Genomic DNA, 12,671 nt, shown 5'->3' with positions numbered 1-12,671 from the left:
ACAGCAGGCTAAATATTTGCCTCAGTCACAATTGGATGACTGTGCTGTGGCTATTAATTGTACCTCAGACCACTCATCTTTTACCCGTAATCCTTGTGGTGTAGCACCTACAACCCCTCTCAACCTGGGGTTAACCACATCTTCTGTGGCTGTTAGGGTCCCCTCAGTGTCAGTCCTGTTGGTCCTGGGAAAGGGAATAGATGAGGCTTCCTGTTTTGTCAGAATGTTGTGCCCATCCCAAAGGAAGCTGTTGTCACCACTAACAACACTGTTGGCCGCATTTTACTGTCAAAAAGAAGCAGAAAACTAAGCATGTATCTACTCCTCAAATTTCCTTAGACAGGAGTAGTTCTGGAAATTCCTTGTAAAGGCTCACAGCATTTTCTAAGGACTGAGAAACCTCAGAGTTCTCTCACTGAAAACACTGGCACATTCTAGAAATAGTTTGAGACAGAGAAATCTCCACAAGGAGAATCCGAAACTGAGTTCTATTCTAAGTCTGAATCAGAAATCAGAGGAGAAAACTGTATCTGTCCCTTCATCCTCTGGACAGGAGGATGAAGGGACAGACAGAGATTTCTCCTCTGATTTGTAATGCAGGAAATCTCTAAGATTTTTCAGCCCTCTTTTTCCAAAATTTCCAAGGAATTCTCTAACTTCTCATCCAATTTTGGTAAGGAACAGTCTCATCAAAATGCAGGTAAACAGACGTTTAAGAAGAAATGAAAATGGCATTCTGATAGTCCAGTAAATCAGAATGATTATTTAAAAAAAAAAAACTTTGTTCCCCTCACCCTGGCGCCCTCTTTTGTGTTCTACAAAGTCTGAATCTCCACTTTTCTCTTTGGCAAGAGATGTTTTTGGCAAATTGGATCAGAAGATCATTCATCAAGGTTACAGATGGCAATGGGAGGAAATTCTTCCTTTTCAGGGGGGGGTAATTCCTCATCTCCAGACCTGACTCTCTTTTTTTATTTCTACCTGCCCTTCATCACATGCTGTCCCAAGGAGTGATAGAAGCAGTTCCCCCTTCCCAGGTGTGAAAGGGGTTTTATTCAAGGATATTATTAACGCCAAAGAAAAAGAATGCTTTGAGAACAGTTCTGGACCTTTCTTTCCTAAACCTGTTTGCGATAGTGCCCAAATTCAAAATGTCACTTCACAACCTGTTACCTATTCTTCCTCATTCAAGTTTCCTGGTAACACGAAGTAAAAGATGCCTAGTATCACATCCCTACTAATCCAGATTTCAGGTGTTTCTTAAGGTTTTGTGTGTCTGGATCACATTATCATTTCTCTGCTTATCCTTTAGACTACCCAGTGCGCCAAGAGTGTTCACAAAGGATCAGTCTTCCATTATAGTTCTTTGTAGGCTATAGTATATCCACATTTTTCCATATTTAGATGACTTGCTTATCTTGGCAGAGTCTTTTTCAGAGTCGGGAATCTTATCTTGGCAGAGTCTTTTTTAGAGTCGGGAATCTCTCTCTCTCTCTTTCTCTCTCGGGTGAGAAGTCTCTTACAGAAGCTGGGATTCCAAGAGAACATTCATATGTCTTCCTTCTCACAGGATTGTGTTTCTGGGATGTCAACTAGACACCTCAGTTCAAAGAGCTTTCTTCCACAAGAAAAAATGCATATTTATCTTGATATGTTTCTAGCTCTTCCACTCAGACTTTGGTCATTGTGAGGAAATACCTCAGGATTTTAGTTTTCTTGGCTCTGTGATTCTCGTGATAACCCTGACAAGACTCCACATGAGAAAGATACAGTGGTATCTGAAGTCTCATTTGTCCCAGCCCCGACATCCTTTGTCTTTTCAAATTCCATTGCTGATGTTTGTCAGAAGCAAAATCAACTGGTGGTGACAGCAAATATCCCTAAATCTAGGTATTCCCTTTTACGTCCCTCTTCCAAAGCATTCAGTCACCACAGATGCCTGATATATATGTACTTGCAAGCACATATATATAAAAAAAGATGATTGCCCTGATTAAGTATTCAACTCTGTGAGTCATCTTTGCTCTATTGGACCTCTTCAAGATGTTAATGACAAGACCACAGTCACGTGGTACATCAACAAGCAATGGGGAACCAGGTTGTATTCTTTTTGCATATTAGCCAGGTTTTGGGACATAGCTTCAGAGCACAATCTCTATCTACGGGCATTCTACATTCCATCAGAGTGAAACTGTTAGGCAGACAAGCTGAGCAGGACAAGGACAGACACTTATGAATGGAAACTAGATGAGGGGTTCTTCCAAGATTTGATCCATATGTGGGAAGTTCCTCAAGTAGACCTTTTTGCCTCCTCTCTGAACAGTTAGGTGGCAAGATTCTTCTCCAAGACTCCATTCAAGAAGGCTTGGAAACAGATGTCTTTTCTTTTCCTTTAACTGGAATGTTCCTGTATGCATTTCACTCTTTCCAGTGATATCCAGGGTACTTCTGAAGTGTCAGAAGGAATCCCCCAAGATCATTGTGGTGAATCCCTTCTAGCCCAGGTAACAGTGGTTCACTTTTCTTTTGAAAATGGTCAGAGCAATTATCGCAAGCTTCCTTACAGAATGGATCTACTCACACAAGATCTGGGGTGTTTGGTACACCCTGTTAATCAACTTTGATTACCTGGATGATAGGGTCTTAATTTGGTTTACCATCATATAGTCAAACGGCATGTCCTCGACACTGTAATTTGCGAAAGAAGTGCTGCAGTAATCCACAATGTCGACTGAATTTGTTACGAATGTAGATAAAGCCGAAGCACCTTTGTACTTCAAAGTAAAAAAAACATTGACTTTGACATCATGCATATTTCCAATTTGACATGTTTCATTGCCGGTGTTTCATGATACGGTATTTTCGTTCAGAGATGTCACTATTTGAAGATGCCAGGTTCGATGTTATGATGGTAAACCTCTTAATTCTCTTTCGGTACCTGTTTGCTGAGGATATGCAGCAGGTACTGATGGAGGCAAGAAAGCCTGCTACTAGCAAGTTTTATATTAGCAAATGGAAAAGGTTTTTTAGTTAGTGCCAACAACATGACCAGCACCCATTCAAGGCATTTCATACTCCTTTATCAAGGTTCATTTATTGGCAATTTTAGCATGTCTACCAATGGATCCTCCTCATTTTGAAGTGGGCTTTGCATAAGTGGCCTCCCAAGAAAAATGGTGGTCCTTCTTTGGGATCTTAATTTTGCATTAGAGAAGCTAACACTTGCTCCTTTTGAACATTCTAACCTGGCTGATTTGAGGTCCTTAACATGGAAAACAGTTTGACTGATTGCTCTCACCAGTGCAAGAAGGGCATCGGAGTTTGCAAGCTCTTATGTTGTCACCCATGTCTCATTTTCCACAGAGACAGGGTTTCTTTGAAATCTAATCCTTTTACGCCTAAAGTAGTATCTGAGGTTACATTAAGGCAAACTAGCCATCCCTCCGTTTTCTTTTTTGAACCTAAAAATGAGAGAGAAAGGGTTCTGCTTACCTTAGATGTCCACAGTGAAATCAGGCCCATTCATGACAAAACTAAGTCTTTCAGATCTTCAAATCAATTATTCATTTCTTGTGAAGGTAAGAGGAAGAGACAACATGAGTTAGTACAGATTATTTCATGTAGTTGTCTTATGCTGTTACCTTTTTTTATACTTACCACAACAAAACTATTCCAGATAGGGTCAAGGCTCACTCTACTAGGGCCTTGGCTTCATCTATGGCTTTTTTGAAAGGGTTGCATTCTACAAGAATTGTGGAATCAGCAACTTGACCCTCTGTACATACTTTTACAAAGCATTACAAGCTTGCTTCCTTCTCTGGACCTAGCAAAGCCTGATCTAGACATATTCTCCTGGGGTTCCTAGACTCTTCTTTTTTCCACCTCCAAAATGTACTGAGGTAGGATAATCTACCCATGTAGCAAAGGCTAATGTAGTAGTAATGAATATGCTGAACATAGTATAGTGGTGCAGGTAAACTTCCCATAACAGTAAATGTTCAAATGAGCACTGCTGCAACAGCTGTTCCCTCTCTTCATCCCCCTTGTTTTCTGTTGTTTTGATAATGCCAGTGTTTGGGCATTTATTTTTTGTTTTTCCTAGGATTGCTCTTTCAGGGCTCAGAGTACTAGCAAAGATCTCTAAAACAAGTATCATCTTCAAATAAAGCCATTACAGGAAACTGGTATTCTTTTATTGATGTCCACTTTGTTAATTTGTAGCATGTGAGTACTGTTTTAAAATGTATTTCATTTTTAGATGCATTAACTTTGACCTCATAATGAAATAAGTTTTTTTTTAACTTTAGTATGCACACTTGGTTTTCTTACTCTCACCTGTTTGTTATTAAACCATGTGATACAGATTCCACGAAACTGGATTTCCACAGATAGCAAACACGTCCTTATCCAGATACTGTGGGATAATCTGAAGTTACACCACGATCCTAAACAACCCTTATACATATTATGGAACACTCAAAGTAAGTCTGCTAATTCAACATATGTACTATTTTCATTGTGCCCTTAAGTATTGATTTTTGTACACCCCCCCCCCCCCAGGTTAAAAAAAAATGTGCAGTTATGTAAGGTATGCATGGATGTAAAAACAAAATGTTTAGTCTGTATTGTGAGACAGTGTTGCTCCATGGATTAGAGGGATGAAGCACTGACTGTGATCCAGACAAACCCGTTCAGGTAAAGGCTCAGCTGCTGGAGGAGCTGAACAGGGAAGGTGGAAATTGGAACCTATTGCCTGCTGGCCCATCCTTGGGTGAATTAGAGGCAGTTTCCAGTCACTGCCTGCATTTGAAGGCTTACTGGCCCCAGTGGTGCAACATAGGCCACAAAGAAGTGGACTTGGCTTACCAAGCTGGGGATGGGTACTCCTCAGTTGTCCAGCTGACTGTGTTATTGAGGGCTTTGGGTAAGCTGTGATTAGGCTGACAGATATAGCAGCAGTGGGGTTTAAGGCATGGAGAGAATTGATGGTGAGATCTCTTTCCCCTGTGGGTCCGTTAGCTTGTTAGTGTGGATGTTCTGAGATGTAGGTGATGCAGTAGAAGGCTAAAGTCCATGGATGGCCATGTCAGCGAGCAATCATCATACCTGACTGGTGGTTGTTTCCCACCAGTCAGCTCTTGCACAAGTCACTGGCTCCATTACCACCTGTAAGGAGTGAATAGACAGAGACTCATTGGATGGAGGAGTGCTAATAGTCAACAGATGGGGAAGAAAAATCACAAATTGTTTGTTTATTTATTTAACATTTGTTTACTGGGAAAGTCCGACTGGGACAGAGCCCATTTTCAGCAGAGGCCTAGGGAGAAATACTCCAGGTGCATGTCTTTGGAATGTTAGAGGAAACTGGAGGAAATCTACACAAACTCAGGGAGGACATGCAGACTCTGTACAGAAGGCACCCCAGCTGGGAATTGAACTGGAGAACAGTTTGCTGTGAGGTGACACCTCTAATTGCTGCATCACTGCACTGCCCTTCTTTTTTCTGTTTTTTTATTTTTCTTCTCTTTTTATTATTATTGTTATTATTTAATGACATGGCTTGTTACACAAGAAAATGACCACGTTTATGCATTACATTTTAACAATGGTAATAACTGGTGAACTATGTAGCCCGCGTCACACAACATTGACATGCATTCAGTAAAATTGCCAGATGTGTTGCTATCTTTTAGAAGTTATTTTACATCTACTTTATTTGTAGTTTGAGTATAATATAGTGAAATATCAGCTTCTGAAGAATCATCAGATATATATTTTTACATGGATTCCTGATAGTGATAAACTTGGCAGAGAGTAAAGTATGATATTGCCTCTGTTGTTACTTTATAAAAGTGAGTCATGAATTTTGACCCTTTCATTAACATGGTAGCATCTACTGTAAGAAATATAGGTTAATGTAGATCTCTCTTATCTTGCAGGTTTAAATTGTACTCTTTTATTTAACAGTGAGTGCTCAGTTTTGGTGTACTGTAATTATGTTGTGTTTTTTCTGTGCTGTAATTGTATTCGTCTGTGACCACTCTGGGAATACTTACTAAAATGAAGATATACTATGATTCTTTAAAATTTTGCACAATTTAAATATTTCTTTTTTTTAGTGCTTTTTGAGCACATCATCCCCATGTCTCACATTCCTGCAGCATCTGCTGCCAGTATCATATGGTTAAGTTTTGCTGTAGATTCTTTTGTAACAGATAAGTTTGGAATTGTAAAGCTCCCTTTTGTTTGTACTTATTTTCATACATTCCATGTTTTCCCAGAGAGTGACACATGCTTTATTAAGTGGTACTGATTGTGTGTGTGTTTTTTTTGGGGTAATCATATTTTTATTATTAATGAGATTCGCTTTGTTTTAAAGTTTTTTATATATAGCGAGTGATGTCCTGTGGCTCAGATTTAGAAAAACATCAGCACATTGATATGTTAATATTAAGCTTGTTCATGAAAATGTTACTCCATATTGTCATGACATTTCATTGAAATAAAAAAAAAAAAATTCAGTTAATTCATTTTAAACTTTTTGAAAGGAGGAGGCTACATCACCTAACCCCCCCCCCCAGGTAGGGGGCTCCCCCCTTACCTTTATGTAAGCAACTTTGAATTTGCCCCACCTTTGAACTGTGGGGCAAAGCAAAAACATTTTAAAACATCCTCCAATTTTTCGGTTTTGATGAGCTAATGTGATGCCATTGTTACACGTGATTTATAATATTACATCTGAGTTGTACTCATTTGGGAGGTTACATTTAAGCATCCCTAGTCCTATTCACCTCATCATATCTCTGCAGCACAGCTCATCTTAATTACATACTTAAAAATTTACCTAAGAAAAAAAGCATACTGTGTTTGCTTTTCTCCTGCATTAGAAGGATGTTCACCTGTTGTGCTATTTTTGTTCTTTGTTATATTTCTTTTACTTATTTTCTGTTAATGTTGTGATTTATTATGTTTTGTTTATTTTAATTTATGAATGAGATCTTATGTTTTATTTTGGGAATGGAGCAAAAGGATCCAGGTAAATCATTTTACTCACCTGGTTACCAATTTAATAGAAATGTTACTTTTGAGGGCCATGTATAGTAAGCATTCATACCAGCTCATCTTCATGAGGGGGTCATCCAGTAGGTCTGCAAGTATGCACCTAGCCCTGTGCTTCAAATTTGTTTCCTGCTGTGTCCACAGTTCAGATCTTCCTAATGTATAGTAAGAAAGTGTTAATGTTTATTGTAGATTGTAGATGGAGCAGAGATCTAAGTATTTTTGCAGTTGTCAGATCCCTACCTGGGGCCTGCACCAATGCTCTTAGTAGTGCCTGGTTATAGATCCCTATATTAAGAAGCTCCATTAAGTAACAGAATTCAACCTAGCTATTACAGAAAATCATGAAAATGCTCAGTCTGCCTCACAGTTCAAAGGATGGCAGTTATGTAGGGTAGTCAGCACAGGTATTTGCAGGAGGCTTGCTTGTATGATACCAAACAAGAACTGAAGTGCAGGAAAAGATAAGAGAATGAGGCCAGCCTGCTGTGGACAAGGTCCAGTGAAAAAGCATCCACTACCCTTTCACCATTTGTCAGACATCTCTTGCCTAGAGAGTGAGTGAGTGACCTTGGGACAGGAGTGCTTCCCTCCCACTGGGAAATATTTGGAGGTAAGCCCTTGTACGTAAGCACTGCTTCCCCCATGCAGGTGCAGATGGGAGACTGACCTGGTATCACAGAGTGGACTCTTCAGTCTCTTGGTGACAGCTTGATGATGTTGCTTAAGTCAGAGTCAGCTTCTTCCTCCTGAGGCTATACAGATGAGAGTTAAGAGACCACTGGCTCTTTCCACATCATGTGGGCCCATGGTCATCCTTAAGGGTGCAAGACATCAGATTTTTTTCTTCTTGTGTATTCTTCTGTATCATCGTCACTGTTAGGTCTTATTACCTAGGGTTACAGCTTGAACTCATTGAGATAGACTAGTCAGTCTCTCTGTTGCAGTTTATAACTCCATCCTAACTTATGGAGCCCACTGCCATCTTGGTACAAGTCGTGGTCCTAACCCTCATTGGACAGGCTTCAGTGCCATGCACTTAAGGGCTGCTCTGTGTCCTGATAACTGAGGAGGAGAGTGGAGAGGGTAGAGAGTGGTCATCTGGGACCAACTCTATGGTTGACATGTACTCCTGATACATTGCATTTAGCCCAGTATGTTCTGTGAGGTGTGGGCTAGTAGTCGAGTCATCTCCTAGGTCTTGCTCCTCCACCTGACCTGGCTGCTGTTCTAAATTATGGTCTCCACTAGGATTGTAGGAGTAGCTTTCTTCCTCCACTACATTGATGTGTTTCTCACCCCTAAGAAAGGCAGGCAGGCTTAGTCTCCTCCTTCTTCTCTTTCCCCAACAATATATTGTAAAGGCTGCCAAATCGCTGATTTCAACTTTGGTTGTCTGTGTTACAGTCAAGGCTTTATCCCTGTGTGCCAGTTCCACTGTCAAGGGTGCTGGACATCAGAGTACTCTTTACAGCTTAGTGGGAAAGCAGTGAGTGCTGGAGTCTGCAGTTTTGGAGTACAATTAATTATTGCAGACCTTGTGCATGCCTGTCTGTGACCCATGGCTGCATATATCATGTGCCTCCCCTCTGCACCGAGAGCCTACTGCTTGATTTTTTTGCCCCTTCCTGCCACGTGCATAACAATGAGATATCACTTGATCACAGGCTTTTTGTTGCTGGAGATAGCTTGAGGATTTTACCTCCTTTCTCTCTGGCTGAATGCTAAAACCAACAGATAGGATGGCCCACTGAAAACCACGATCCTGCTTTTGACACAGATCCGTAAGGCCTGTTCTTTGTATACCCTTTGCCCTTGATGACTTCCCATTTTGGGTAAATTGCAGGCTCATTATATCCCATGCACTAACCTGTTGCCCCAGTGCTTTCAATCCTAAGGACTTTCAGATATTTAGGGATGAAGGCTGAGGAACACTGGTCCAGTCTCTCTGTGGAACCTGATTTAATGGATGCCAATTTTGAGCCAAGAAGTATCTAAGCTTGTAAGAAGACTGTTACCCTCTGAGGATATGGAATAGGGTCCCTGTCATAAGGACAAAAGCTCACAAGAACAAATATCAAAAGACAGAACCAGGAACATCGAAAACCCAGAAGGTTGGAAAAAAAAAAAAAAAAACACAATGTTTGTTTTTTTCAGGGAGACAAGCCCTTGCACCCCCACACCCCCTACTAATTATATGTGCAAACTCTGAGATAGCAGTACAGTGGGGAAAGGAGCAAAACCCCAAACTCCACTGTACTGCAGTCCTGCACTATCAAGGTCTTTGCTGTTCAACATTCCGGGTTATTGGTGTTCCTAGTTAGGTCTTTTGACATTCGCTCCTGCCCTTCTGATAGGGGAACCATTGGAATAACATCCCGTCAACCATCCAGAGAAAAGTTCTTTTGGCATAACTTTGTTCTCATGACTGTAGCATCTGTTTATCTGACTCCTAGATAAGGAGTCCAGAGTTTTGAACATAAGAGGAAAAAGGGTGTTCTCCCCTACTGCTGAAATGTCTGTGCCAATTTTTCCATTTCTGTCTTGTGCTTTAAGTTCTGGCAACACTTGCAGAAAATTCATAACCCTGGGCTAATAGTCTTAAGACTCTTACTGTGGCTTCTCAGTGGGCTTTCATACAACCTGTTGTAATTTTGATTGCATGAGCACTGTGGCTGGGACAGCAGCATCTGGGCTAATAGAGTTGCATTTCAGGTTGTAATATATGCTGTTCTTCAAGGAAAATTTGAGGCAAAGTTTTATGGAAACCCCTTTTCTGGGAAGTCCTCCTTGAGATGAATTTTTTTCAGATGATTGTTGAATAAATTTAAGTGAAGTAGACATTGAGCCTTGAGTTTTATTTATTTATTTATTTATTTATTTTGTTTTGTTTTTAATGGCACCCCTTCTTGCTACAACATGTTTATTTTTTGCCAGATCAGCAATCTAACTAGATGATGACCTCTCATAGAAAGAGAGGTTGTTGTCCTGTATCAAGTAGTCTTGCCATACCCCAGCACCCATTATCCAGTTTCATAGTTAGTAGGCATAGCACTGCTGCAGTCCCAACTACTCATCAATACTGTACTATATATGGGAAGTCAGTTTTCTGTACTTTCCATGCTTAGTGAACGTTTATCAAGGTCCTGTGTGTTCTCTGTGTGGTCTTGTACAACCACATCTTGGAACTCTTCCTTCTTCCCATCACAAAGCCTACTGCAATGTGCACTGGTCACTACAGAGCTCTTGGATCAAGCCCAGATTCTGTTTCTCAAAGAGGTCGCAGATCCCGTACTACTTTGAAAGAAGGTGGGGTGCTCTGTTCCCACGTTTTTTTTTCAGAGAGTCTTGGGGGTTATGGAAAATTGTCCCAGTTTTATTATCAACAGGTTTAGCAAGCACATCCCATATGCCAGTGTGGTGGCTTTCTATAGGATCGCATCCCTTATTGCACGTTGTGCCTAAATTGTCATTGGACATGGTGGATATCTTTTTTACATCATTACTTGGAGTCTTATAGGACATTCCTAAGGTTCACTGTGGAGCCTTCATCACTTTCATTCAACTTTCCAGCCATTTGATTTATCTGCAGTCAGTATGTTTTTCAAGATTGTGGCCATGGTGGCACACTATAGGTGAAGGGTATGCAAATGTTCATGTCTGGATGACTGGTTTTTAGTGGCTTCAGTAAGGGGCACTGTGAGAGAATGCCTTTTCTGAACCCTTTAATGGTTGCAGACTTTGGAGTTCATCATTAACTGCTAAAAGTCCTCCTTTGTTCCAGTACAGAGGATTCCAGTCACTGTGTAAGAGTTGACACAGTTCCAACATTGGTTTTCCTGGTAGTGGAGAGGGCCCATGAAATCATGTCTTTGGCATGCTAGATGAGGGGCCTGAGGTCTTTTGAGACTGAACACCTTCTGCACTTGTTGGGCGTCATGGCAGCTGTAGTCCTTACTTTACCATTTATTGACTTAACCATGAAGGTGCTTTGAGGGACAGTGCCTTAGAGCTGGAATTTAGAATGGACTTAGGTTGCTGATGGATGCATATAATTATGCTCATGGTGAGTTGATGATGCTGCCTCTTCAGCCTCTGAAAACTGAGTTGAGACTTGAGGACATTTGTGCTATGCCATTTAGTTGTTGTATACCACTTGCAGCAAGCACTATTGTGTGGACACAGCTGCATTGATCTGGCCTGTTTTGGCACCTTCTTCAAGACTTGGCTTTCTGAATTCTTGTTCTTTAGGGGGGCATTTTGATTTGTGCATCATTGGGAGGATTTGGTACTACTTGATAATCTTCCTGGCAGTTACCCACCATAGAAATATCCTAGAAGTAGATACAAATATGTGAATACTTGATATTGTGGGCCAGATTCAGGAAGCCTCCGTGTAAGAGTTATAACTCTTACACGGAGGCTGCAGTTAAACTGTGTGATGTCAGCATGTCATGCATATGCATGAGGTGCATGAGGCATGCTGAATCACACTAGTAACTCTTACACGGTCCGTGTAAGAGAGTAGGGGGCGTGTCTGTAGGCTAAGCTCTGCAAGTGGACACGGAAGACTAGAATGGCTGAAAGTAAACAGCCACGAGAAAGGCCATGAAAATGTGAATAAACACACTATACAACACATGCCCCGACTGGCCATCAGTGTATAAAGTGAAGAGATGTCATAAAAGTAAATTAAAACCTTTTTTTTGTTAAACCCGTCAGAATGTTTGCTACTGTGTGCGGGTGTGCTACTAGCGCAATCACAGTTAGCAGTCAGTGGAAAAGGATATAAGAACTAAATATGCAAAGTAAGCCAAGAAATAATAGCTTAGCGGTAGAGTAGCCGCCCTAAGAGTAGGCAGGCAGGGTTCGAGCCCCTACAACAACCTTTTTTGTAAATAAGCACTAAAAGCCCCCTGACAGTATTGTACAAATGTAAATGTATTCCCTTTTGTAAAATGGAATGAAATAGAGCATTTTGAAGTAACATAAGAATAAAAATAGTCAGAAATGTACTGATAGCTAAGCTGTCGTGAGACAGAGTGCCCGTAGCTGAGTAGTGTTTAAAAGCTGCAAACTGCGTGCCGTGGCAAGCAGCGGTAAACAGGCTGAAACTGTGTGCAATTAGCTGAACATGTGTATCGCTAGCCAATTAAGATTTATCCCAGCGCACATCGCTTGCGCCACTCCCACAGGCTAACTGCCAGTGCGCGTTACCTCCGCGCAAACGAGCGCAGAACAGGTTTAAAGTGCTTAAAAGTGCTTTTGGCATGTTTGATTGACAGGTCCTCAACTCATTTCTGTTAGGAAAAGCAAAAATCAGTTGCCAGATTCAAACCCAGGATACCATGCACTACAGTCAAGGAACTAAACCACCAGGCCATGACAGCAATACCTAGAAATGCAGAAATAGCATATATATGGGATAAAACCCAGAATGGAGCATGAGAAAGCATTTACAGTGAAGTAGATACAATTCCAAAACGCCAATCAGAGAAATGTGCGGGAAAAGCGGCATATATAAGCCCCATAGGCGGAATACACAGCATAACTGATTGTAGAACAGACTTGCAGTCAGCATGAGTGGAGTAGGTGAGGGACGTTGCTTTCGA

General features: G+C 41.0%; 1 protein-coding gene across 1 annotated transcript in view; it reads left to right on the top strand.

Moving 5' to 3' along the window:
• The window catches only part of DENND4A (DENN domain containing 4A), a 2,763,357-nt gene that overhangs the window by 2,617,815 nt on the left and 132,871 nt on the right, over positions 1-12,671 (top strand). Inside the window, exons 33-35 of the mRNA XM_044077857.1 lie at positions 4,364-4,481; positions 5,940-5,966; positions 10,844-10,863. Coding sequence (XP_043933792.1) covers positions 4,364-4,481; positions 5,940-5,966; positions 10,844-10,863 — 165 coding nt within the window. The remainder of the gene's footprint in view (positions 1-4,363; positions 4,482-5,939; positions 5,967-10,843; positions 10,864-12,671) is intronic.

Source organism: Protopterus annectens, chromosome 7.part0 (assembly GCF_019279795.1).
Source record: "Protopterus annectens isolate FY-2018-M chromosome 7.part0, PAN1.0, whole genome shotgun sequence".
Taxonomy (NCBI): Eukaryota; Metazoa; Chordata; order Ceratodontiformes; family Protopteridae; genus Protopterus; species Protopterus annectens.
Note: the sequence above shows the minus strand (reverse complement) of the source record. Positions and strands in the feature narration are given on the sequence as shown.